Source organism: Gigantopelta aegis, chromosome 9 (assembly GCF_016097555.1).
Source record: "Gigantopelta aegis isolate Gae_Host chromosome 9, Gae_host_genome, whole genome shotgun sequence".
In the NCBI taxonomy this organism is placed as follows: domain Eukaryota; kingdom Metazoa; phylum Mollusca; class Gastropoda; order Neomphalida; family Peltospiridae; genus Gigantopelta; species Gigantopelta aegis.
In genome coordinates, this window is record NC_054707.1 from 67,949,014 (window position 1) to 67,976,974 (window position 27,961).

At 34.9% G+C, this 27,961-nt stretch overlaps 1 protein-coding gene across 1 annotated transcript; it reads left to right on the forward strand.

The window, feature by feature from the left end:
- Positions 1-1,272: 1,272 nt before the first annotated feature.
- Positions 1,273-27,107, forward strand: LOC121381353 (condensin-2 complex subunit H2-like). Its single transcript, XM_041510634.1, has 20 exons — positions 1,273-1,395; positions 4,392-4,524; positions 5,305-5,406; positions 5,898-5,953; positions 7,712-7,787; positions 8,247-8,318; positions 10,590-10,669; positions 13,954-14,111; positions 14,882-14,968; positions 15,637-15,704; positions 16,487-16,552; positions 17,455-17,524; positions 18,236-18,334; positions 18,706-18,830; positions 19,784-19,862; positions 20,528-20,644; positions 22,071-22,135; positions 22,702-22,803; positions 24,003-24,149; positions 25,658-27,107. Exons 2-20 carry the CDS (start codon positions 4,396-4,398, stop codon positions 25,790-25,792), a joined length of 1,833 nt encoding a protein of 610 aa, XP_041366568.1. The 5' UTR covers positions 1,273-1,395; positions 4,392-4,395; the 3' UTR covers positions 25,793-27,107.
- Positions 27,108-27,961: the final 854 nt, after the last annotated feature.

A 27,961-nucleotide genomic window follows, 5' to 3' on the forward strand; every position in this document is an offset into this window, starting at 1 on the left:
ACTACTACTACTACTACTACTACTACTAAACCTACTACTACTTTTAAAAACGTAATAATAATAATTGTTGTAATTAATTTAGTTGGTTAACTTAATTAAGTTGGTTGATTTCGCGATTCGCCTGTGTCAACGGTCAAGGTCACTGTTATTAAAAATTAAAACGCTCTAGTGACTTCATTTCTCGTCCGATTTTTATTAAACTTTAACTTGAACAAGTTCGCGCTTCGCTTGTCTGTTTCAGACAGTTAGGCTACTAAAAATTTGCAACGTTTCCAATGCTTTGTTTAATTATTTATATTGGTAGATTAATCTAGACATTATTTGTGATTTATTTTTAGGACGCCTTGAAAGTGTATTTATTTTAACTTATTTTCGTGTTTATATCTAATTAAGGTTTAATCACGCACATACATCAGCTATCTGGGCTGTCTCCCCAGGACAGTGGGCTAGTTGTTAGTTGGTGGTTAGTGAGAGAGAATTTAAGAGGGTGTAGTGGCCTTACACCTACCCTTAAGAATTCGCTCTGGGTGGGAGCCGGTACCGGGCTGCGAACACTGTACCTACCAGCCTGTAGTCCGATGGGTTAACCACTGTGCCACTGAGACCGGTTGAAAGTGTAACGTGTCGTGTCATGTCATGTCATAGGGTTTTACGTGCACATTCAGAACAAGCTGTTGTAGCGCACGCCTGTCGTGGGCACAAGAGCCGGCCCCTTTGTCCAAGACAGGAAAGGTGGGGGGAGGGGGGGGGGGAAGAGGGACCGCCTGCACTGGCAGGTGCAAGGGAGCACCAGCAGTCCGATTGAATCGGTAGCAGGCGGGTGGGGGTGGTGGTGGTGCTATGGAATTTTGAGTGGAGCCATTTTAAAGGCAAAGAGAAAATGGTGCGCAGTTTTTGTTGAGTAATTTTGGCGCAATTTTGAACGGTCGGTCGAAAGGTAAATGATTGAGCTAGTATAGGTTTTGAATCGAGTGTAGCTCGTTAGTGAGTCGAGAGTAGCTCGTTACTTAACGACCTTTATGATGCTGGTTGTCTCCCTAGATTGTCCGTAGGGTCCTGATAAGGACCTGACCTCTTCTGGTCGTGGCATGACAACCCAGAGGAGACTCGTGCAATTGAAAGTGTAACTCTAACTCAATTTTTATATACTAGTATCTTTTTTTAATGTACTCTTTTTACACTTTCTTTGATTGGATTATATATTTATTAGAACTGAGACTTTTAGCCAATAAGAAAGGCCGTCTTATCGAATTAAATCACACGATAAGCGCGCGAGACTATGAATCTAACTTCCGTGTCCGCTTGTTTTGTGTTTATGTTTTTAAAAAAGAAAAATGAATTTGTTATGCTTAATTAATCATTGTAATTAGTTTTTGTTTTGAATCCAGCAAGCATGTGAGTAAAGTGAAATGTTCATAGATATTTTTTAACGGATTCAAATCCAGTTTATTCTGTTTTTGCAATAACATTGACAATTTCATGATCAAGAACGAAGAAGAGAAAATGTTAGCCCAGTAGCTGAGTAGGCTGAGTAGCACCGGCCTCGGTGGCGCAGTGGTTAAGCCATCGGACTACAGGCTGGTAGGTACAGCGTTCGCAGCCCGGTACCGGCTCCAACCCAGAGCGAGTTTTTAAGGGCTCAATGGGTAGGTGTAAGGCCACTACACGCTCTTCTCTCTCACTAATCACTAACCAACTAACAACTAACCCAGTGTCCTAGACAGACAGACCAGATAGCTGAGGTGTGTGCCCAGGACAGCGTGCTTGAACCTTAATTGGATATAAGCACGAAAATAAGTTGAAAAAGAAATAAAATATATGAAATGAATGAAGCCCAGTAGCCTAGTGAGTAGCTGAGTAGGCTGAGTAGCCTACTCTGATTGTAAGAGAACTAGCCTGAGTATGAGATGGCCCCTGTAACTCTTACTAACTGCTGCACAAGGCGGAATCGCCCAGTGGGCGATCACGTGATTTATGTCTCGAAATAGATCGCCGAGCTTTGTAATTATGGCGACGGAATGTCACGAAGCGTAGCTGAATGTGGATGCTGTCTGATTTCTTTCTGTAGTATACATGTGTATTAGTGATTAATATGTGGATTTTTTTTTATCAGTTAACTCGAAAATGATTGATGTAACGGTATTTGACGTCAAACATAGGATTGGTGTGGTATTAGAGCGGGAATCTTTGCCAACTTTTTGGTTGTCAGGAATTGCCCAAAAAATACATAGGTTGGTCTCTGACTGTAATGAGAGCGTATAACTGTCCAGATGTCCGTCTAGCTCTCTTACAGTCAGAGTACTCGGGCTATAAGAGAACTAGACGGACATTTGGAAGGTTATACGATCTCATTACTGTCAGAGACCAAGCTATCATCTCTATGTAATTTTCTTTCAATCGCTGCCCACCAAAGAGTTGTCAAAGATTCCCGCACTAATACGACAACTATCCTATGTTTGCCGTCAATCACCTTTATATTAGAGATGACTATTGCGGTCAGTATTGCTATTGTTATAATACTATTGTGATAGTATCGCAGTTGTGATAGTACTATTGCAATAGTATCGTGAATTCTTAAATCACTTGATAACAGTAATATGAATAGATATTTCTCAAAACTATTTATCTCAGTCTTCCAATATGTATGTATGCATTGATGTATGAATATATACTGATGGAAAGAAATAAGAGAACACATCAAATTGTAGACTAAATATAATTCACAACTAGCGTAATAATGTCTGTATTTCATACCAAGTTGTAATGTGGGACTGAATGTCTGTAGTGTTGAATGTGCTGCCTATATGTTCCCAGTCAACTTTGGACAACATCAATTGATTTTTGATGCAGTCATTATTTCTTGTTGATATCTGTGTGATCCTTTATTTCTTTCCATCAGTATATATATAGTGTATGTATGTCGAGGGTGACTGTTACATACGTGTATATTAACACACTGGTGCAGGGAATAATTAAATCCTTTCTGGCCTCACAAATTGTCTGGGACTCGAACCTATGGCACCAAATCACCCGCAAATTGCAGACTTGCCACGATACCTTCTGAGCTATTGAAAAATGCATAAAAGGATGCTCTTTAACTTAGCACAAGTTACGCGGTCGATCCCACTTACGTGGATGAAACAGTGGGCAGACCTGGCATGTATGTAGGGGGCGGGACGTAGCCCAGTGGTGAAGCGCTTGCTTGATGCACGGTCAGTTTGGGATCGATCCCCGTGGTGAGCCCATTAGGCTATTTCTTGTTCCAGCCAGTGCACCATGACTGGTATATCAAAGGCCGTGGTATATGCTATTCTGTCTGTGGGATGGTGGTATATATGGGGGATGTACAGGTTTCCTCCGATGACTGTTTGTCGGAGCTTGTCAATATCAGTATAAATTGGTGTTGGTAAATGAATACAGAATTAACAAGCAAGGATATCGTGTATTGTATTGTCAGCAGTAGCATCGCAATGCATTGGTATATTGTGACACCCCTATAAACCAGGCCTTGACAGTAACTTTTCGCATGTACAACCCAGCTTACTGGCCGGGCTACTTCATGTATTTTATCAAATCTAGTAGTAGCTTAGAGGCTCAGTACTTAAAAATTGGCAGCCCTAAAATAATAATAAAATAAAAAAATTGTAATTCATAGAGCTGACTTACTGAATGAAGCAACCCACCAGTGAACAAAAGTAAAAAATAGCATTTAAATTGTAGGATGTGTTTAACATTAAACTTTGGAATGTTAGACATTGAAAATAAAATATTAAATGTTAGTTATAAAAAGGCTGTGGTATGTGCGGGATGGTGCATATAAAAGATCCCTTGCTGATAATGGAAAAATGTAGTGGGGGTTTCCTCTCTAAAACTATGACAAAATTCCCAAATGTTAGACATTTTGCTTTTGTCAATATGTCAATGATGTGGTATTTCTACTGTTTTATTAGTGTTTTACTTTTATCAGGTTGATTTCTTATTTTTAAATCACTTCGCCTATGCTTCAGCTTCTTGTTTTATGGTGATCGAAGGCCTGGTTTATAATTATAGAGTAATCGTATTGTGGGCTGTGTATCGTAATATGTATCATATCGTGAGGTAGGTGTATCGATCGTGCACCCCTACTGGTTTATGTTGAAACAAATTTGAGATTAAAACAGATCTGTTTTATATGTTAATGCATATAACATTTGCAATCTACATCATGTATATATGTCCTGGTATGGCTGGTCGCCAACAAGGTATATCAAATTGTAATGTGAAACTACAGAACAGAAATATTTCTAACATTCAGTACCAACTTGTAATAGACCACAACCATACATAACGTGTATGATATCGAGATAATTTTTTTTAGTACATTCATAATACATACATTTTTTCTATTGCAGTAAAATGGTGGTTGGTAATAGCTCTAAGAGTGATGCTGAGCAGAGGTTTGCCCATTTGCTGCAGCCAATCAGAGATCTTTCCAAGAACTGGGACATAGATATAGCTAGCTACCTCGACGAGTATTTAGATGAGGTTTGAGTGCCAATACTGTATTTGTAAAACAAGTAGTAAATATTAAATTAATTTATCCATCCATTTAGTCCCTTTGAAAAGTGGTATTTTGGTCATTGGTATCAAAGGTGAAGATTGTGTTGTATACATCCACAATTCGAAATAAGGACTTGTCCGTTTGTCCTGACAAAAGAAAATCTATTCGGACAAGTGAAAATGTTCAATGCAGTTTCATTTTAAGCAATTAAAAACATTGTCCTTGTCCTTGAATGAAACAAACCATTTATTTGGACAAGTGAAAATATTGTCGAACAAGAAAATTTCTAGATGTATTTGTCCATTGGACTAGTTAAAAATTCTACTTATTTCTATCACATTTATACTAGTTATAATATATACATGTACATCTATCTCTCTGAGACACACACAATATTGCTGGTGGAAGACAGAAAATTTTATTCCGTATCTGAAAAATACCATATACTCATTAAAAACAACAAAAAACCAAGAGATAGAACATTTCTATTCTTAGACATGACATGCTTTCCTCAGTGCATGCCTACATGTCTTTTTGTACTTGGTTGAAATAAAATTTATAATATACCTTTTAGGTGGTGGGTAATAACACTATATATTTAAAAAATTATTCCCCCACCCCCCTCCACAACACACACATACATACACTTTGATAAATTCATAAGTACTTAGTAGTATTTGATGGAACATGTATTTTGTCTACTGGTGCCTGATACTGTTGCAGTGTATATATTAGTATTTAGAGTATCTTTTTGAATGTTTTAGCTGGAGTCAGTTGCTATAACATTTGATGGAGGGGCTACGACCATGAACTTTGCTGAGGCGGCCCTATTGATACAGGGATCAGCCTGCGTGTACAGTCGAAAGGTTAGTGGTAATAGTTCTGTGGATATGTGTGGAGCAAATTTTACTATTATAAAATGTAACACATAAAATAATTCACAAATGACTGTTCAGGTCCCACATGGTCATACTGGATACATTTTGAGCAATTTTAATTTTTCGGTAATTACATTTTGGCTGCATTTTATTATGGCAACAATGAATATACATACATGATTGTATATGAATCATAGCTTCGCTTGGATATTTTTGTTTTCCGGTAGTTACATTTTGTCTGAATTTTATTATGACAACATTGAATATACAAGTATATGAAATATAACTTTGCTTGGATGCTTTTATTTTGGAAGATAGTTATACAATATCTGGAAACAACCATCTACACTGATCATGTCTTTTTTTGTCATCCAATCCCAACTTGTCATGTTCCTTTTCTGTAATTTTCTCTTTTTTCTCTTTTTCTAGTTGTTTTTTTTTTGTCATAGAAATAACAGCTTGGTATCTTGTCATTTTAGGTAGAGTACCTCTGCACTTTGGTTTATCAAGTTCTCGACCTGCTAGCCAACAAGAAGTGAGTAACTCCAAGACACGGAAATTAAAGATACTGGACTTAACCTTTGTTAAAACAATAAACGGATGTATGTGAGATTTAGTCTGAAAAACTTAATATTAACTTGTGGTGATGCACAGGCACCAAACTGATATTGAATAATCACCAAGTGGATACACTTTTCTCTCATCCTCAGCTATATGGGACAGAGCTACCCCATGGAAGAAAGCCATGTAAGAAATTTCTATCACGCGCTTGCGTTTAACATGACGTCGTTGGTAATATATGACGTCATATTAATGTGAGGTGGTGACGTGAGGTCATTAGACACCATTTTAAATTAATATTTTGTTATTAAAACCTTCATTTTAAAAGCTATCTTGTTAATTTGTAGTGTTAACTTTTATTTAACACATGAAACAAACACGGCAAATACGATAGTGTAGTTTATTTATGACAAAATGATCAAATAAAAAAGTTACTTGTTCAGCCATCTTTGTCTGTTCGTGTAAAATAATGGTTTATTTACTGAATGAATGAGAGAAAAAGACTCCATCATATGCGGTCATGTGGAATAGAAAAGGTACACATTCGGTGGTGAAAAGTTCGACCTGGGACGAGGCTTGCATGGTCGAAATGTTCACCACTGAGGGTGTACTTTTTCTATCCCACATGACCGCATATGATGGAGTCTTATATTCAGAGTCTTCATTAGTATCAAGGACCAAACTAATACACTGATTAAAGTTATATGATGTCAAACTAATGTATGATATAGTGTTTCAAAATTTTAGTCAAACGGAAGTCAGTTCATGTGAATTTTACCAAGTAGGTAACTGATTGTTCAGTTATGGTCACATACCTAGAGCTTCCATTGAACATATATTATAATGACTGTGTTAAGCAAATTAATTTTATTTTTATATTTTATTATTGCAAATCATTAATGAACAGGTTCTTCAATACTTGGTAAAGTGAATATTAGAATGGGTAAAGTGTCCCTATGTATCTGATTTTTGGTTTGCATGAATTTAAAGCTGAATAACTAACATGCAAACAAAATTACAGTTGATGTGAAATATTATGCCCTGTACAGTTATTAAAGTTACACTAAAGACTAGACAAATACAGATATTGCTTGTCGTTTGCTTGTCGTTCATTTGTGAGGGTTTTTTTCACAGTTCGTGAACATTTTCATTAACAATAAAGTTCAGACAAGTAAGTATCTCAATACAAAATGTTACAAACCGTTAAAACCAATAAGTCTTACAATATCTAGAGAGGATAGAACAGTTGGAACATGCCCAGGAGAGGTGAAAGGAACGCACCCCAAGTCTGTGTGCACTCTGGGAAATTTGTCGTGACAGGCATTTCTGTGCTTTGAGCGACATCTACCAGTGACATCAGAATACTAACTTTCAAAATTATTTCAAGTTATTGGGTCACGGGGATTCCCATGGTATTTATCGATATAAAACCTACTTTTTCACTCTATTTTATAAAAACGTGATCTAAGTGTGTTACAGTTTTGTAGATTAACAAAAATCTGAAACTAGGGCGTGCGACTTTAATACCAACTCAATAACATTTTTCTACAAAGGTAAGTTATCACAAGCAACCATCAGAGATTATTGTGCTGTGCAAAGGTTTAAATTATTTGTCAGGCTAAAAGATGAGATAGTCTTAAACATTCACATTTAATTTTTCCTTTGATATAGCATGTTGTTTTATTTGAGGTGAAAACAGTTGACAAATTAAAAAAAAAAATTGTAATTTCAGATCGAAAAAACAATCTTCTGTAGATGAAAATGGCAATGATGTGGATGCCAATTTTGAAGATGATGAAGATGAACAGGTTCTTTTATAGATCATATAAAAACAACAAGACCGTTTCTGTTGTATTTATCAGCATGTGAATGAAAAAAGAACATACAAAGAATACATATTCAAATAATTTTAAGTGCACTTTTGAAGTTTACTTATAAAATTTATTTTTTAATTTGACCTACAATTTGGCCAAAATGAAATGAAAATTTTGTTAATTAGCAAAGAAAAACTCAACATAAGCATCTGAATTTATTATTTAATTTTAATTGTTTAATAATGAAAACTGCAAGAACAGATGAAATTTTTATTGTTTGTGACCATACATTAATTAGCACACTGGCTATTTTTAAGCCTGTGGGTCATAATGTTTATTGCATATTGCTATGAAATTAAAATGTGTGAAACATCAAATTACACTGTTACCTAGCAGATGTTTGACCTTGTGTGAAAATATGTATTGGAAAGAAATAATTTCTTACATTTACAGTTTCTTTCACTGGATGACATTGGGAAAGCGGGAAATATAACACTGAAGGAAGGAGAGGATGTGGCAGATAAGGTACGATCAGTATTTTTAATTAAGGTGGGAGTTCGACAAAACAGTTGAATATCTTTTCAAACATAAAGGAAACAAATTTGTTTTGTTGTTAACTACATGTTTTTTATTTCTTTTCTTTTATAACCTCACCTCTCTAACCTTTGTATTTAATTATGTGAGGTTTTTGACCCATCTGAAATAATATTTTCCAACAAATATTTCTGTGTTTCTTTTTTCATTTGGTAATAGACTTCTTTCACATTCCACTGCGCATGTGCCCGTTGCGGAGTTACTCGAGGACGCAAACCGCGAGATTTCGCGAGATCTCGCCAAAATAGACCTATCTGCAAATTGGGGGGCAAAAGCAATGGGAGGCCACGACCATTGTTAAATTATTAACTGTTCCAACCGCATATGTCTGGGAAATTCGTTATCCTTCCATCGATATCCAGCCAATGGATATCGGAAACGATTGTGGGTAATCGTTTCACGTAGAAAACGATTTTAATGTTACTCTAAGTACGAGGGTTTGTTCGGCACATTTTGTAGGAGGGAAGCCAGTGAACGCATAAGGGACCAAAACCTTACCGGTTCTGTATAGGACGTTCCTACACAGGGCGGTCTAGTATACTTAGATATGGTGGAAAACACATTAACAGTAAAGAAAATAAATATATATTTTGTATATAAAGAAAATATATGTATATTTCGGATTATACTCAATAAAATATATAACGTGTGTAAATATATAAAAAATATATGTAGTCAGGACAGCTCTGTACAGAACGTTCCTATACAGGGCGGTTTAGTATTCTCTACTTAGATATGGTAGTCAACAGTAAATAAAATAAAATAAATATCTATTTTGTATATACAGAAAATATATGTATATTTCGGACAATACTCAACAGAATATATATATATATATATATATATATATGAACTTTAATGTTATTATTACTCATATGTTTCAAATTTAATTATAAGTATTGTCTGTTATTACTTTACGTTCATCTAGGTATGAACAAAAAAATCATCCGCAAACTTATGTGAGAACGGCTTCGCCGATTCACAAAATTTACGGATGATTTATTTTGTTCATACCCCGATGAACGTAAAGAAATAACAGACACTCCTTAATAATAATAATAATAATGATTATCTACTCCCTATAGAGTGATGACGGCTTGTACAGGAGACAGGTCCGTCTGTATTTTATATATATGTGTGTAAAAACTGTGCATTAAGCGGGCCACAGTAAAGTTTTACTCTTATATAAAAGGGATATTTTAACAACTCGATCAGCAAATCTCTCTCACCTCAGGAATCTCCCATTCTCTCTCTCTCCACTCTCTCTATCTCTCTCATCTAATTGCCTCTGGGGCAGGCTCTCTCTCTCTCTCTTACTATAACAACACATCGCATGAAGTCGGAATTAAATCTCTACAAACTTGTGGAAAACGGTTAATTTATATATTCGATTTGCATTATTTTTGAAGGAGACAACATGTCAAAAAGTTGATTTATAGTCCTATGAAGCACACATCTGTTAATTAGCAGTACAAAAACAAGAAACAAACAACAAATGTTTTGTTTAAGACTATTTTGGCGAGATAGTCTTCTAATCTACTCCCTTGTGTGGCCGCTTAAGACAGGTTTTGATCAAAACCCTGTGTGATGTGTGTATATATACTCTCTCAGAGACTTCTCCTCCTCTCTCCTCTCTTGTCTCTCTCTCTCATCTCTCTCTTCTAAATTTATATCGAACCCATGTCGATGCCATAACCTATGGAATCTGTCAAATGTTTTGTTTATACTTTTTACGAGATAGTCTTCTAATCTGGTGTTATCAAAACCCTCGGATAAAAGTCACAGAGACTTTGTCCAAGTTGTTGCACTGCTTTTTAATTTGAACCATTCCGCTGTAAATTTCAGCGGACCGTTTTCTACGGCCATTATACCATCTAATTCGAAATATGTACATGTTAGTTGCCAAAGTTTAAAAGTCTCCTACGAAGCTACTCAAGTCGCCCATAACAACCTGTCTGTCACGCCCCCCAATTTGTAAATAGACTAGTTTCAGTCTATTTTGTCAAGGGACGTTACTCTTCGCGCGCATGCGCAATAGGAATGTGAAATACCTCTATTATGGATATTAAACAGATATATAGATTTATGTTGGAAGCATTAAAATTATATAGTTTTAGTATATTTTATTATATTTTGTATAAGAGTCCTTCTCATATGTGTAGATTGAACTTGTTTATCTTTTTCTTCTTTTTAAAATTTCAGAGTATTCATCCTATGCCTAAAACTCCTATGTCTTTGGTGGTACTGGATGAAGGAGCTAAGGGAGATAATCCACTGTTAAGGTATAATGGCTTGTCTGTATATTTTATTACTGAAGTTGACCAATGTGAAAACACAATTAATATTTTTAATATTCTGAATCAAGGAGTGAGTTTTGTTACAATAGTTTACATTTCAAAGTAGTGAAAAGAATGACTGTTAACACTAGTACTTAATGAAATAACAAGTTTTAATTAAATAACTCATTCTGGTTATTTACAGTTTTATTTGTGTATAATGGAATCTGAAAAAATTTAAGGGAATTTTTTGGAGTCCTATATTGTATATATAGTGCTGTCTGGTGTATCGGCGCACCTAAGCATTCAAGGACCATTTTCTGTGTGAACATTGTGAAATACTTAATAAAATGTGTCTCTCACCAATAAAGTGGTGCATAATCTGAAATACGCTACAACTTGTTTTATGTCTGTAGTAAATAAACATTTTAAAATGGTGCATAACTATAGGCACCCCCTTGTATCCAAAACGATTTGCATGTCTGGTGATTCGGTGCAGGAGATGTGGATCGTTGACCCCGCCCATGACCTCACTTTTAGCCCATAAATGCTACACTATTGTCCCAGAATTATTTTAGTACTTTTTTGTTTTGTCTTGTTAAAAATATTACTGTGAAAATGAACGATCACATATGACCCATCTCATGCTCAGTTTCAGAATCATTTTCTTGAGTGGCACAGTACTGCAGATGCATACATGTTCATTGTCATGCATGGCTAAGATGCCTACATGGATTTTATTTTTCTCGGGTAGATTGTGCACACACGTGGATCTTATTTTGCTTTTATTTTTTGTGACAATTTGTGAACTGGAATGACTGTCAATTAAGGTGTAAAACTTTTATATTGTTTGCATTTGTCTGTGTTTTCTATAATTTTAAAAATGCGGGAAAGGTGTTTTTAGACTGGTTTTAAAATTCTTAATATCAATAAGGCTGACCTACAAAATATATACACAAAAACAGGTGAATGATTTATTTGAAATTATGACATAACTATTGATAATTCTAATTAATTTTTTTTTAATTGCACCTGTAACAATAAATACCGTCTGTTGATACTTGATTAACCATTGAAAAAGGAATTGAACTTTAATTTGTTAAAAACACCGACAACATGACAACTTCCTAAGCATACTTAAGCAAAATACCAAGTGCGCCGATACACCGGACACTGTTGTACATGGATATATATACAAAATCATATAAAAATGTAATAAACCTAAGATATTGTTGTTTTAGATTCCTTTGTCTTTTTCATTAGAGTATTGCAAGCCTTGAAATAAGCGGCCGGTCACGGTCATTGTCCGGTACAAATTTGTAACTTGTCAGTAACAATGTCGATTGCGCCAGTCACCATGTCCGAAGCTCGCGTTGTAGCCGGCTGTTTTGGAGTCTAATACACTTAATGCATCGATTAAAAAAAAGAAGAAAAAGATTACGAATGGAAAAACAAATGTGTACCAGTGGGATTCGAACCAGTTCGCGGAGCACTTGACAGTCCAACATGAAGTTCATATACAGTCTGCGTACCTGTTTAGTAGGATTTTTCATAGTCTCGATTTTGCGGGAACTTACATTGTAAAAAGTGATGTCACGCATATTAGTAATTGACCTTTCGTACTTTCGTTTAAAGTTTGCAATTCAAATTGCCTCGTGGTTAATAATTAAAGGATGTTGAACAAAATAACTTCAGTATTTGCTGTAAAAGAACAGACAGGTACCGATAATGACAAATCAACTGTCCCTGTTCCCAGTATCCGCGGCGGTCAGCCGCCGATTAAATCATCCACCAAAAATTCCCAAACGAATATCCCGCAGAGTAGTATCTTAAAATCTAGCACTGAATTAAAATGGCAAAAGGAGGATTTAGTTAAAACAAATGCCTCTTTGTGGCTACATTTTGAAGAAAACTCCAAAGGCGAGGTTACACTTACGTGTTCGCTCTGCAAAATTTTTCAAAAAGAAATGCAGTATAATCACGATTTTTCGGACGCATGGATCAAAGGGTCCACAAATCTGCAAATACTAAAGATCACTCGGCAACCAAACATATAGAATATTACCACAAACATGACACTGATGACATTGAAAAAAATGGATCAGTCCGAGTCAGATCATCATGAATCTGAAAGTTCAACACAAAGTGATAGTGACGACAGTTTCATGGCTTTCTTAAGCCCTATCCTAACCGGCCGCGAGCGATTATTTTAAAAAACATTGATTTCCATTGCCGCGTGCGACGCGATAGGTCGCACGCGTGCGGTTAGGATACGGCAGTTGAAAACCATGATTTCTAAAATAATCGCTCATGTAGCTCGCGATTGGTTAGGATACAGCTTTACCAAAGGACATATATTAATGCATCATAGACGTAAGTACGTAACAATAATAAATATCATCATTTGGTGACTATTGCCTTAATTGCTGCATTGATTATTTAGTAATTAAATATATCAATTATTAAACAACATAAAACTTACTTTATTTCATTTTTATTTACAATGTTTTGTGACGGGTACAATTTCTTTTATGTCAGGCACAAATTGATTGGTGCAGGACATTGTGTCAGGTACACCAAACTTTTATTTCAAGGCTTGTATTGAATGATAGCTTCTGGTATATGTTTATGTTTCAAAAATTATCTGGTCACTATATCAGATTGTACTACCAAGGAAAATGTCATGTTTATATGATCTACATATAGCACCCAAAACACTAGAAATCAAGAGTGGAAGGTTAGAGTCTAGACCAGACTTAATCCATATACAAGTATTGTTATATTTTTAAACCATAATCTTTATATTCATTAGTAGCTTTTACATGTATTTACAATACAACATAATGCTTAATGTTTTCACCAAGGACGACAATGAACATTTGTAGTTTTTATGGCTAGACAATATTAACAGTAACTGCAACACTAGAAAGAAAAAAAAATGAGTTTAAATGTACACTCATATATAAATTGTCACAATATGTTGATTATAGTATTTGGAGGTGAAGGTGCAGCTATTCGGGGTGGCAGGAGGCCATTGTATACAATAACAAGTCATGGATATCAGACAGGGAAAAATCTTTTACAACAGGGAAAATACAGGGAATTTTAATTTGAAAATTCTGTGGGTACCCTGCACCTACTCCCTAGAGTACATTTGAAAATGTTGATAATTATGAATGGCTACTAAAGATGATTATGTTTTGAATATGACAATGTTTAAAACTTACAGTCACTGATGTTCTGTCGGTATTTTGTTAGATGATTTATGAATTTTGTTTTGTGTCTTTTAGTAAAACAGGCGAGATACTGGCCAGTCGAAATGACTTCAAGATGAACACGTGTCATGTGCACCCATCTGGAACAATGCTGCTAGACTCCTCCCACATCAACCTCCTGGAGCTGTCACTCAAGTTGCTGGCATCATCAACACCATGCACCTTTTTATACAGTTAGCATCTTAAAAATACAATACTAGCATTGGAATCGCATTATATTTTGTTATCAAACACCAGTGTGCATCAACAGTTCATTGATCAAGTAATAATCAATTAAATGTTCATTGTTTGTTGGAGAACATAAATTTGTTTGCTACTTCAGGAAGCATTTTGTTTAGTATTGCGTTGTGATTAGCTAGGCATGTTTCAGAGATCACTACACAATTTTAAGACATTGAACATTAGTTTCTAATCAATTTTCAATTGACTAGAAATATCGCAAATCAAGATTTTGAAAACAAAATGTTTGGGTTTTTTCATACCCAATTGAATATTTAAAAAATAACAGACAATACTTATAATTAAATTTGAATGATACTATACACTAAAAGTTCATACTTTATTTTGAATTATTTTTGGTCCATAAACATGAATGAATGAATGTTTAACGACACCCAAGCATGAAACATACATTGGGTATCAGACTATGGTAAATGCAAAACTTAAGTGATGATAAACATCCATATAAAAATTCAACAGGGTCCATTAACAATAACACTCAATAAAACAACTTGCCCATATAAAATTACATCATCAGATATGACGTTCCCTGACGACGTAATTTTTACGTTCATCGAGAAATGAATAAACTCCCGTTGCTACATCTGGCCCAGTGGGATGACGTTATGAGTGGTAATAAATGTAACGGAAATTTAATTATATTCTGGTATAGTAAACATGGAGTTGTATGCAACAGGACAATTTGTGGGTATTTTCTTTTCAGCACAGAAAAAGACGGTTGGATCTCAAGATGCTTGCAGTGTGCATGTTGACCTTCCACCTGTTGAATGTCATGCTGCAGACATGTCAGGTATACATCTTTTCTTTCATTTTCAAGTCTCAAAAAATGTAACAATGGGTTCTTTTTGCAAGTCACTCACACACAACCAGTTTTTCATTAGCATATATTAATAAATTTAGGACATTGTTTATATGGTCATGGCAAGTTCCACAAAATCAAAATATGTTACCTAAATTTAGCTTTGTTTAACCCGTAAATTATTTACACACATTTTTAATTCTCGGAGGACTTATTTTATTTTGATCACTTTGATCATAATTAAAATGTGTCATGTTTGTTTGTTAATAAAAACATTCCTTTCCTCCTTGTTCATCTTGCCACACAAATGTTTAGTCGAAATTTGTGCTTGTGGTAAAATTTGAGAAAGTGTGTCCTCCTCTCCCAGCACAAATACAAACATTGACTACATTTCAGATTTTCAAATTTTTATAGTCTATCCCACAGGGAATGCCTTTTTTATACTATAAAATTTACTACAAGTAATTATTTCTGAGCCAGTTGTTTTCTAAATTGCACACAAATATAGTTGGGTTTTTTATTTTTTTAAGTGTTTATTTTTCTTCATACGTCAAATTAAATTACATCAAGTTATTATAAAAAAAAACAATTTATTGGAAGATAGGATGGACTCTAGATGTTATATTCTGTATATATTTAAAAAAAAATCTTTACTGCAGTAGATGATTGTGGACAGGAACCATTTCACATGGAAGAAATGGAAGATCACTGTGAAGATTTTCAAAAGGTGCATACAATTTTTATACACTGTCCCACTGTCTGACATTAAATCTTTCCTTGTCTTTTGACTTAGAACGATCAGTATATATACAAACAAAAACGACGGAGATGTTCAGGCAAAACTTTCACCCTATATTTCTTTCATTTGACTCACAATATTAGTTGTAATCCATATAAAAATGCCTAGTTATTTGTGTGCAACAGGGGGCAGGACGTATCCCAGTGGTAAAGTACGCGCCTTATGCGTGGTCCATCTAGGATCGATCCCTGTCGGTGGGCCCATTGGGCTATTTCTCATTGCAGCCAGTGCACCACAACTGGTATATCAAAGGCCGTGGTATGTGCTGTCTTGTCTGTGGGATGGTGCATATAAAAGATTCCTTGCTACTAATGAAAAAATGTAGCAGGTTTCCTCTCTGACTGTATCAAAATTACCATATGTTTGACATCCAATAGCCGATGATTAATAAATCAATGTGCTCAAATGGTGTCATTAAACAAAACAAACTAACTTTGTTTGCAACTCTATAGCTCTTTGGTAGTAATGCAAATAAAAATAAATGGTATCAAGATGTGGTCGTTTTTATTTAATTCGGGCAAAAATCATCCTGCCCTGTCCGTTACAAAATTTGTAAAGCGCACTTAACCTCTAACTAATTGTTTTGAGGACGGTTTGTTTCTCATTCTCGTGAGTTTTCAAAAACAACTGCACAAGTACAGTGTACATATTCAGTGATAAAACTGTTAAAAATGTCTTCTAATGTATTGTTTATCTGCATATTCATACAGAATATTGAAGAGCCACTTGTAAGAAAATCAGAAAGAAGGCGTGTTCAGCTGATGCCCCCAAAACCAGTAAGATAAATATCCACTTGTTTCATTAATTATGTCTCACTGTAAAAAAAAAAAAATGTTAAACAATGTCTTATTTAAAAAAGATTATTTTTGTGCACTGTTTACACTATTTTAATTTGACTTTCGTATTTTAATATTGATTATTGATTCATTCAAATATTACCGTTGTGTCTTTCGTGCTGGGGTGCTTTTAATTCATTCATTCGTTTATTTAGAAATTTTTTTTACCATCCTTGAAAATACACAGATTTTTTTGTCAGACAATAATGATCTCTTATTTAGTAAGTTTTTGCATCATTGCATCGGGGGGGGGGGGGGGGGGAACAAATATATATATTTGGATGTACCGTAAACTGAGTTGATGTGGAATTTGTGTGAATTGATATAATTGTTTTGCAAATCATTTGACTGACAGCAAACTGTTATTGTTAAAGATAGCCATACCTGTTTTTGTTGTCAGAATCTGTTTTATTATCCACATAGTTCAAGATATTCAGGGAAATATAATCAGTATGACGATACACGTATGTCACAATGATTTCACGTGCATAACGAATGACGTAATTTGGTGAAGCGATGTCATAACATAATGCGGCTTCCCCAGTCTTAGCTCTGTGTAATCGCTTACAAAATGACGTCATCTAGGAAAATGACGTTTCTTTCTTGTTACATTTGAAACGTTTCGTTATTCATTAAAAAATCTATTATGGATAATATAGATAATGCAGAAATTATTACATTTGCTTGTGAATCGTACTGATTTTACGAAACTCATGTCAGAATTCATGTATTACCCTCGCTCATGCTCGGGCAACTCAAGAATCTTGACACGAGTTTCGTAAAATCAGTACAACACACAAGCTCGTATAATAATCTCTATTTATGTTTTAATATTATCTCAGGTTGTTGATCCGTGGAAAGAGTGCGACCCACACGATGCTGTTGAAAAGGGATTGAAAGCATTTAAGAAAGGTATCTTATGTTTACAAACAAAGCATATAGTTACAAACCTGCTAGTAATAATCAAATCTACACTCGTACCCATCTAAATCTGTGCTTTATCACTGATATATCACAGACTGGTATGTTCTGAATTGGTAGATTGCATGCTGGTGAACCCATTGTGGTTTTTTACAGTCCATTCCAGTGCCCCATGAATATTATACAAAAGGTTATGGTATGTGCTGTGCTGTCTATTCCTTGAAAGTCTTTGAATTTAAAAAAATGATTTTTAGGTCTTTGAAAGTCTTTGAATTGTAATAAAAGTCTTTAAATTCTCACAAGTCATAGCCAAAGCAATGATGATATCTTTTACAGCTGCATGCACTGGATATTTTCCAGTTGCAAGGTTTAATCTGTTGTGATGCATGTGAAAAAAAAGCTAGCTTTTTTGCCATGGATAGCAATGTAAACAAACTGATTTGGTATTTTTATCGCATTCTATTGTCTTTAACTGTTGTGTAAAAGTCTTTGAAAGTCTTTGAAAATGGCAGGTAAAAGTCTTTGAAAGTTGTTTGGTCTTTAAGGCTATGAACCATGTATAGGAACATGCAAATAAAAGATCTCTTCCTGCCATCGGGGTTAGGTGTGTGTGGAGTAGCTTTTGTGGTGACTGTAGGTTCCGTCATTAATTAAAACTGAACTGCTGTGTGATTATTCAAATATCCCTATCCTTCGTTTCAGGAAAAGTTCTAAAAATAGAGTCTGTAACAAGGAGGAAAAGAAAGAGGCATCCAGCGATAAAAGACGACGAGCCCGTTTCTAAATTTATCGCTGAAGCTAGTATGTGCTTTAGAATACATGTTTGTTTTACTTTACTTAATTTGTCTACCGTTTATTCATGTGTATATGTGCAGAATATATATTACTGTTATAGTATTTTGTTTGTGTAAATTAATGTTTAAAATGTGGTAGTTATACCTTTGTGCTTTAATATATGCAGAGTCGTACAAAAATTAAGATGACAACTTTTGTGTGGAACTAGGATAGTTAGAGACGCTGTCTAACAGTTTAATCTCCTCTCCTTTTTTTTGCAATTTACTTTAAGGATGAATGGTTGATGTATTTATATCCATGATTGAAACAGTGCATATAGCTGTTTTAGCTGTATGGATGTTACTATTATTATACGATTTGATTTCATCTGCTTCCAGTCTACTCGCATAGATTGAAAGACTTGCAGAAGGTGAAGGTCGCTTCATTCCCTGAGCTGGAACAGTTGTACTGGCCAGAAATGAAGAGAAGACAGTCGGAGCTTAGGAAAGAAAAAACACTAATGGTAACATTTTACAGTTCTCATGACAACCTGTATATATTGCTTGTTTGTTGAATATCATGATATAACATTGTGCTTAGCTTATGATTCTGTCAGTTTGTTTTTATCCAGTTTCATAATAAACCTTTATGCATGTGTAAATATTTCACAGGAAAAACTAAAATGTATTTTGTGCTAACTTTTGAATATTTTCTTTTTCTGCCATGGGCTTTTGTCTCACCTCTACCAAGTGAAATTGTAAGATATAGGTATTACATTTTCTCACTGTTAGCTTGTTTTTTTACATACTACATCAGTGAATGTTTTATCTCAATGCATTTTTAAAAAAAAATGAAATTGATTAAATTCATGTTTTTATTGAAATTTGTTTTTAAGGTTAAAGGGACAGACCCTAGTTTCAGACTGAAACTGCACACTAAGTTTTGTTAATATATAAACCTGTAACACATTTAGATAAAGTTACAATGGAGTGAAACATGAGTCTGTGACTTTGAAATGGTGAAATATCCTCTAAAAATAGGCTAAAATTTGACTTCATAACTGTTACTTCTCACATGCATATGCATTTTTTAAAAATATGAGAAATGCATTTTGTGATATTAAAAACACCAAGATGACCAAAACCACTTTTAATGTATGGAAATGGATAATCTAAACAATAAAATCTAAGTAAAATACAATTTCAGTTATGAAAAACGGCTCTAATAGTAAAAAATATGCCTTAATATTTAAAAACTAGGGTATTTCCCTTTAAAAAAATAAAATAATAACACATTGAGATCGACATCTATGGATAAAAGTATCAGTGACATCGAATACGTGTATGGTAGGTGAGACATTTCATTCTACGGAATTCTAGTTTTAATATATTTAACATATAAAATAGTTATCATAAATATAATGGGTTTTAAGTTTCCTTATTTGTAGGAAACTTTAATGGTATTGTTTTCCTGTAGATTTCACAAGGTATAGAACCAGAAGAAGATGAAGAAGAGATTGAAAACTGTTTGGATGATGGTGAACCAGTGGCAGCAGGTTAGAATAGTAATTTAAGATTAAATTAAAAGAACCTTTACAGGTACAGATGTGGAATTAATAGACTTTTTCATCCTGGGTCGAAATTTCCACCATCTTGGGTGTACTTTTTCTGTCCCACATGACAGCATATGATGGAGTCTTTTTCTCCCATCCACTTGATAAATAAACCATTATTTTACACTCACAAACAAAGATGGCTGAAAAAATAACTTCTTTATTTGACCATTTTATCATAAATAAACTACACTATCATATTTACCGAGTCTTGTTTCAAATTAACAAGATAGCTTTTATAATGAAGGTTTTAATAACAAAATATTGATCTAAAACTAACCAGCTCACATTAATATGACGTCATATATTACAAACAACGTAATATATTCCCCATGTTAAACACAATGATGTCATAGCTTATACAAGACAGATTTATTCTGTATGGGCTAACGTCATGGAATGGGTGTGTCTTGTATAGCTAGGGATGGGAAAAAACACTATTCCAACGTAGATCTACTCCATATCAGGTATACATGAAATTTGTCAGTCTTGTATATCTGACAATGACTAATAATAAATTTATTATGAAAGACATCATTTCTCATTTTGAATGCTGATGATATATTTACTTACTGTTTGTGTTAAATTTAATTTTAATTATTTTTCAGGTTTGTTACTGGATGACGACCCTGGGGACCCCTATGATGACCTTCTTGGACAGATGAGTGACCACATCCTGTTTCCGATTGTACAGCCACCCGTCAATCTGGATATCGAGTCACAAGGTTTGCAGACACACCCATGGCACATGTATTTAAAGCAGTCAGATATCCAGCAACCAGGCTTGCTGTGTTATTTTATCAAGCACATGGGTCGTATTTTGTAACATGTCTATTGGTGCCATAATTAACATCTTTATAGTATTAGATGGAGAGCTAGCAATTAGGTAAATTATTTTGCTTGATGAAGTTTCCAACAGTGTTACTACATTTATTTCTGCCATTATGAACAGTGGTACGAAATTTAGGTTTTCAGATGTAGATGACTATCTTTGTCCGACACATTTTATTGGATTAGTTTAGTATTTGGCATACTTAATTATATGCTTATAATATTTTATTACCCTGCAAGTCCTAATCTAGAATTGAAAATGTTGGAGAAGTGAATTTTCCCTCCCAGAACAAAAGGGAGAAGTTTGATAAAAGTAGGCGAAATGAACATTTATCAGTACATTTCATAACGTTTCGCCATGTTCCATATTCAATCCGAAAAATTTCAAATTATACACTCAGTTCAATCATAACATTTCTATATAAAGTACTACTTCCAGCAATGAAATTTAAACAAAACAGTTGGTTGTTTCATTATAAATGTGATATTATAAGTAGTTGAATATGTTGAAATGAAAGTATTAATTAGTATTTTCTGGCATTACTGAAATGAATGTGGCCAAGGATTAACAACGCTTGACTGGTCACAGCAAACAGTGCGACATACGTCGAGGATATAGTATGGCGCCAAAGTAAAAACACAGTCTGAAATACGGCGACAAAGTGCTAAGTGACATGTGATTTTGTTTTTGAAATCGGATTAGGTCCAAAATATTATGGCGACTTTGACTTCTCACTACTGCTAATAACTTGGCGACTTGAGCAGACTTTTGGTGAAAAAAGGCTCATTTCACTGGCAAGGTTAGGGCCTGACCCTGTAACATAGGCGTACGAGACAGGGGGGCAAAACCTCAAATTCGGGTAAAAATTACAGAGATATTCGGGCAAAATGTGCTAACCTGAGACCTTTTTACCATGTATTTTCATCATTCTACACTCAAAATTATTTGTAATCCATATAAAAATCCATAGTAATTTGTTTCCAACCCTATATTTTAGAGCTGCTTGATAGTACTGCTAATATGAATAAATGTTGTTATCAAGATTCAGGCATGTTTGTTTAATTCGGGAAAAAGCCAGCCTGCACCCCGACAAAAATGGGAGCCCGTACACCTATGCCCTGTAACATAAATGTTTTGGTGAGTTATGCTCCTTCACTTTGTGCATTACCTTGTACGATTAACAGATATTTCTGGTCATGTTGATCAGGTCATATATTAATACCATAATGCTAGTTATTTCTATGAGTGATGATCTATTTGTTCTTTAAGTCAAAAACAAATGTGTCTGTAATGTTTAATAAATCTGTTTTTAATTTCAGATGACATCGAGTTTGAAAAAGATGTTCTTGTAACTAGTTATGAAGACCTTGTTAGGAAACATGTGGTATGTGAGAGATTGGTGAACTTTATAAAAATGAAAGTCTTAGTGTTGTTAATTTAAGAAGCTAACTGAATGCTTATCACATTCTGTAGTACTAAGAGAATTGTAAATGGGTGGTGAGCATTTCTGAATATACCTATGACAGAACATGGTAGCTGGAGTGTAGACAATCAAAGGAAGCAAACAAAAAAAAAGGAATATTTTATTTAACGATGCACTCAACACATTTTAATTACGGTTACATGGCACAGACATTTGGTAATAAACTACACAGATGAGAAATGAAACCCACTGTTGCCATGCTGTGGGTTACTCTTTACAATCAACAGGAAGGGATCTTTTATATGCAGCATACCATTACCACAGACAGAATAGTACAAAACACAGCCTTGGTTACACCAGTTGTGGAGCACCGGCTGAATCATGTATATAATCACTGCTTCAGTAATACCTTTTGTTTATACCAATAGGCCTATATAATTATGTGCATAAACAATAAGTGGAGTAATATGAGGTATACCCGATTTGTTCCCAGATGGTGCTTGAACGTAATTTTATTTTTGTTTCAGGAAGCCTACATGGCCAGTGCCCAAGAATACGCCCAGGTTACGGAGTTATCTCAACGTGTCGCAGAGTGGGAAGAGAAGATTATTCCCAAGTTACGACATGAGGTCTGGTTCTGTTGTATTCTTAGGAAAACATACACTATTATATGTTATTATTATATTACAACATTTAAGAATCCTAAAGTTCTACTTAATATATATCTGAAAACAGGCTTTTTAAGTACATCACAACACTGATGCATACAAATAAAGGTAAAATATTAATACATAAAAACAACAGTAAAAATAACCCTGCAATGTGTGCAGAATGGATAATTTCTGCACAATAAAAGTGCAGTGAAGTGTTTGCCAGATTTTAAACTTGTTGGTTGATAAGATTAATATATTTTTTCTAGCTGTACACTTAAGTATATCATTTGAAAGCTCTACAAAGTGATTTGGTTACTGTTATGAATTTGTTTACATCCTTTAATTTTTAGTAACATAACAAGAAAACAATTTCTTTATACTGTATCCTGACCTGTTACTTTGGCATTTCCACCTTTTCCACCTTATGGTCTGAACATTCAACAGCCGAATGGCTACAACATTTTCCGATGTACACCTTCTAGTTCCAGTCACATAACCTTCACTTCCTTCTTTCTCCTTCGCTCTACACGGTTTGGACGTGTTTGTGTTTGCTCCAGCCTGTTATCCAAAACAACATGTTTTGGACTCAGTATTTCTTGATTTGTTTTCTGTTGATAGTGTTTATATTACGTTGTAATTGTTTACAGCGTATTACTCGGCTTATATGAATTTGTTTCTAGTATATTTATAAGATGTACTTTCATAAGTTTGTTGTTGCTTGTTTTGTCGAGAGGTCCGCCATTTTGGTTTTATGGCAGTTTTCTCTTGTCAATTGTTGACCACTTTTATCTTTGTGTTCTCACTTATTAATGTAACTTGGCCTTGTAGAGATAAAGATCATACATAAAAATAATTTAGGTCTGTTTTGATATGACTGACAATTTCAGTAGTAGTCAGGGGTCTTTTTTTTTGTTCAATTTTAAATTTTTTGTTATACTGAAAAATTTATAATTGTATTGTTAAATAAAATTATGGCTGAAAGAAATGATTGGGACTAATTTTACAAACAGTGTCACTTTCATTGTAGACATAATGGGTACATTTTTCTTTAGATGAAGACTGAGTGTAATGTAAAGTTATAATTTTTAGGTTGTATGGTGTAGTTAGCATGCATAATTTTGTCATTTATTTAATCTAACTCATGATGCTATTTTTCTTATTGATCTGCTGAATAGGAATCCCACGAGCCATTTGATATTCATAAATATGGAAGCAAGGTGATTAAATATTTGAAAATGAACACAAAGATAGCGTTCAGGAAGATAGTCTGTGGTTGTGACGACTTTGAGATCTGTCGACTCTTCTTGGCAACTCTGCAACTGGTAAGCTTTTTTAGTTCCCAATTAAAGTTTCAATATAATGTAAAACAATGTGTATTAGAGAGTTTCTATCTAGTTTTATAGTTATTCAGGACACTAAATAATAAGTTTGGCTCTGTTCAGTTTATGTTTACTCTTTATTGAGAGTCTGGCAGTGATAAATTAAAACATGCTATTCAGTTATTATTTCCATAAGAAAATGAAACTAAAAAGTATAAAGTCTTTTAATTATAAAATTTCTACAAATGGTTGGGTTTGGGTGGGGTTTTTATTTTAGTCTTGTTTACACATTGCACATTTAATCAGTCAGAGAGTGGTTGTTGCCAGCTAACAATTTATTACAAATTTCATCGGATTCACAATTTAATTCCTTACTGTATATATTATTTTATTTATTGAGATAATATTTATAAAAAAAGAACATGTTTGCAAGTCAAATATTTATTCTTGAAACTTTAAAGGGACACACCCTAGTTACGGCTAGTTGTTAACCATTACGGCGTTGTTTTTCGCTATTAAACCCATTTTTTCACAAATAAAATTGCACTTTACTTACCGTTTATTATTTAGAATATACATTTCTATTCACCTGAAGTGTTTTTTGGTAATCCTGGTAATCCTGGTGTTTATAATACCACAAAATGCATTTGACGTATTTCTGAAAAACGGACGCACGTTTGAGAAAAAACCGTTGAGCAGACAAGGTCTAATCTATTTTTAGACGGGATATTTCCATTTCAATGTCACAGACGTTGGTATACCACGTGACCGTTATCATTTTGGTTCGGTTTGTTTTCTCGTGCACGGTTTGTGCAATCAACATCCGATTTGTTGTTGTTCATTTGTGAGATTTTTCTTCACAGTTCGTGAACATTTTCAGTAACAATAAAGTTCAGACAAGTAAGTATCTCAATACAAAACGTTACAAACCGTTAAAACCAATAATTTTGCTAAGTCTTACGATATCTGGAGAGGGGATACAACCAGGACAGAACAGTTGGAACATGTCCAGGAGAGATGAAAAGAACGCACCCCAAGTCTGTGAAATTTGTCGTGACATAGGCATTGTTGCTTCGAGCAACATCTACCGGTGACATCAGAATACAAACTTTCAAAATTATTTCAAGCAATTGGGACATGGGGATTCCCATGGTATTTATCAATATAAAACCTGCTTTTTCACTGCATTTAATAAAAACGTGATCTAAGTGTGTTACAGGTTTGTAGATTAACCAAATTATAATTTATTTTCGCTGCATGTGTGCGGCTTTAAACAAACACTTTGTTTTCCATACTCGTACATTTATTAGTTCTTGAATTGTTGTAAATCAGTAGATGGTAGGACATGTTCGGCTATTTCTCGGTTATAAGTGTACCTGGCAAAATGTGTATTAATGCATAGTAGATCCAATTTCTGTTGTAGTGAGCTGTTAGAAAAATCTACAATTATCAGTACACATTGCAGTGTGTCAGATGTTTTGCATTTAAATCTTGTGTCGTTTATTTAACAGGCAAATGTTGGTAATGTCCTGGTTTCGTGTGATGGCATCTTGGAGAAAGGTATAGATAAGATGGCTTTGGAACTTCTGTCAACTCGACGGCATTACGAAGAGTTGGCCGAGTACCAGGCTCCGTCTGTGAAATGAAGACATCACATGTTCATGTTTGTTCACAGGAAGTTGCAAAGTGGCCATTGTGACTTGAAGTAGCAAACTGTGTATCCAAAACAGATAGATTCAGCACTGCACAAAAACTCTGGCCATTATGATTGGAAGTAGAAGACTGTGTATCCAAAACAGATTTGAAGTAGACTATGACAGTGTGTAGGCCTCTCTCTAAAACAGATATAGTCAACACCCCACAAAACTATGTAATTAGTCTGTAATTAAGTGGGGGCGTTGATATTTTATTGTAAATATTACCAGGCACAGATGTCACAACAGCATTTCGGGAAAGTACACTGCACACCAAAAGCAATAAGTTATACTGTGCAAGTATTTATAACTCTGGTGCTTTTATTTACTAATTTCAATTTTATAATGAAACCAGTTAGGATCTCTTACAATTGAAACTATTTTTATATTAGGTTTTATCGACTCAATTTTAGTGACTGAGGACGTTATTGTCTCACTTTTTATGTGGTGGCATTCATAAATAACTTTTATAATCCTCTTTTAAAACTTTGCTTTTATTACTGTCATTCCAAACTTGAAACATGTATCATAACAATGAGGAGGAAAAAGGCTTTAAAATTTAACTAATCAAAAGAAATAATTTCGAGCTACTTTTTACTCATTCCAATAGTAAATTATCATGTACTAGAAACCACAATTGATTTTTTTTTTTTTTTTTTAATGTTATTAACATTTTATTTCTGCTTCATATACCATTGGTATTGAACTGGTTTGAGTAAAACAATCAATCATTGTACAGAAAAACATTAAGCACCACCCCACCCCACCTCACATTACTTGGAATAAAAAATAATCCACATTTCTTCATGTAATGTGCAGACATCGATACAAAGGAAGACGACAGACATTGATGGCTGGTCACATGATTATGTTATCAAAAACCTTTGCATTCCACACCACACAAGCCAGTGTTCTACGACTGGTATATCAAAGGCTGTGGTATGTGCCATCCTGTCTGGGATGGTGCATATAAAAGATATCATGTTACTAATGGAAAATGTAGTTGGTTTTCTCCAAGACTATGTCAAAATTACCAAAGGTTTGACATATAATAGCCAGTGATTAATAAATTAATGTGCTCTAGTGGAATCATTAAACAAACCAAAGTTTTTCCACACCACACAAGTCTCAGTGAGGTTGACTACCAAAATTGTATACTACTCAAAAGAATTTAAGGGTCAAAAATTTATAACCAAATAAGTTTCATAGTGTATTAGAGATTGATGATGTAAACTACACCAAAATATTTATTGTTCCATATTTACAAAAAACCACAAATAAACGTCACTGTATACAAGAAAGTCACATGACATGCTGTCAAAGTTGAAGGTTGTCAAACATGGATTTTACACAGAACATTCGTTTAATAGTGTGTGAATCCACCCCTGGCGCGAATACACTCGACACATCGTTGCCTCATGCTGTTGATCAGACGTCTGAAGAACTCTTGGGGAATGGCCTGCCACTCTGCCATAAGAAGTTGACCCAGATCATGAAGGTTGGCCGGAGGGGCATGGTTATCCCGAACTCTCCTGCCTAATTCGTCCCAGGCGTGCTCTATTGGGGCCAAGTCAGGCGAATATGCTGGCCAATCCATCCTGGCGATACCTTGTTGTCTGAGAAAGTCCGTTACCACCCTGGCGCGGTGGGGTCTGGCATTGTCATCCTGCAGAACTGCCCTGCCGCCAATCTGCTGAAGGCCTGGGAGAACCAACGGCCGGATAATCTCATTCAGATAGCGGATTCCATTCAGATTGCCATCCACCACATAGAGGGGGGTCCTGTGGTGGATAGAGATGCCACCACCGAACCGGTGACGTTGTCTAACGTTAACGTCAGCGAAGCGCTCCCCAGGACGTCTGTAGACACGAACCCGACCGTCGTTGAACTGGAGACTAAACCTGGACTCATCAGTGAACATCACTCGACTCCACTGAACACGTTGCCACCACAGATGAAGCATGCACCAGTGACGTCTGGCCGTTCTGTGACGTGGTAGGAGTGGTGGTCGAACAGCCTGGCGACGGCAGCGTAGATTATTGGCTCTCAGACAATTGCGTATGGTTTGATCAGACACTCAAGTTCCAGTCGCAGTCCGCAGATTGTCACGTAATCGGCGTG

Bases quoted from the DNA above. Each gene is read 5' to 3' on its own strand.
- LOC121381353 (XM_041510634.1), top strand. From the start codon at position 4,396: ATGGTGGTTGGTAATAGCTCTAAGAGTGATGCTGAGCAGAGGTTTGCC. The intron at 16,553-17,454 runs GTAAGATAAATA...ATATTATCTCAG, and splicing joins AGCTGATGCCCCCAAAACCA to GTTGTTGATCCGTGGAAAGA. The intron at 19,863-20,527 runs GTTAGAATAGTA...ATTATTTTTCAG, and splicing joins TGGTGAACCAGTGGCAGCAG to GTTTGTTACTGGATGACGAC.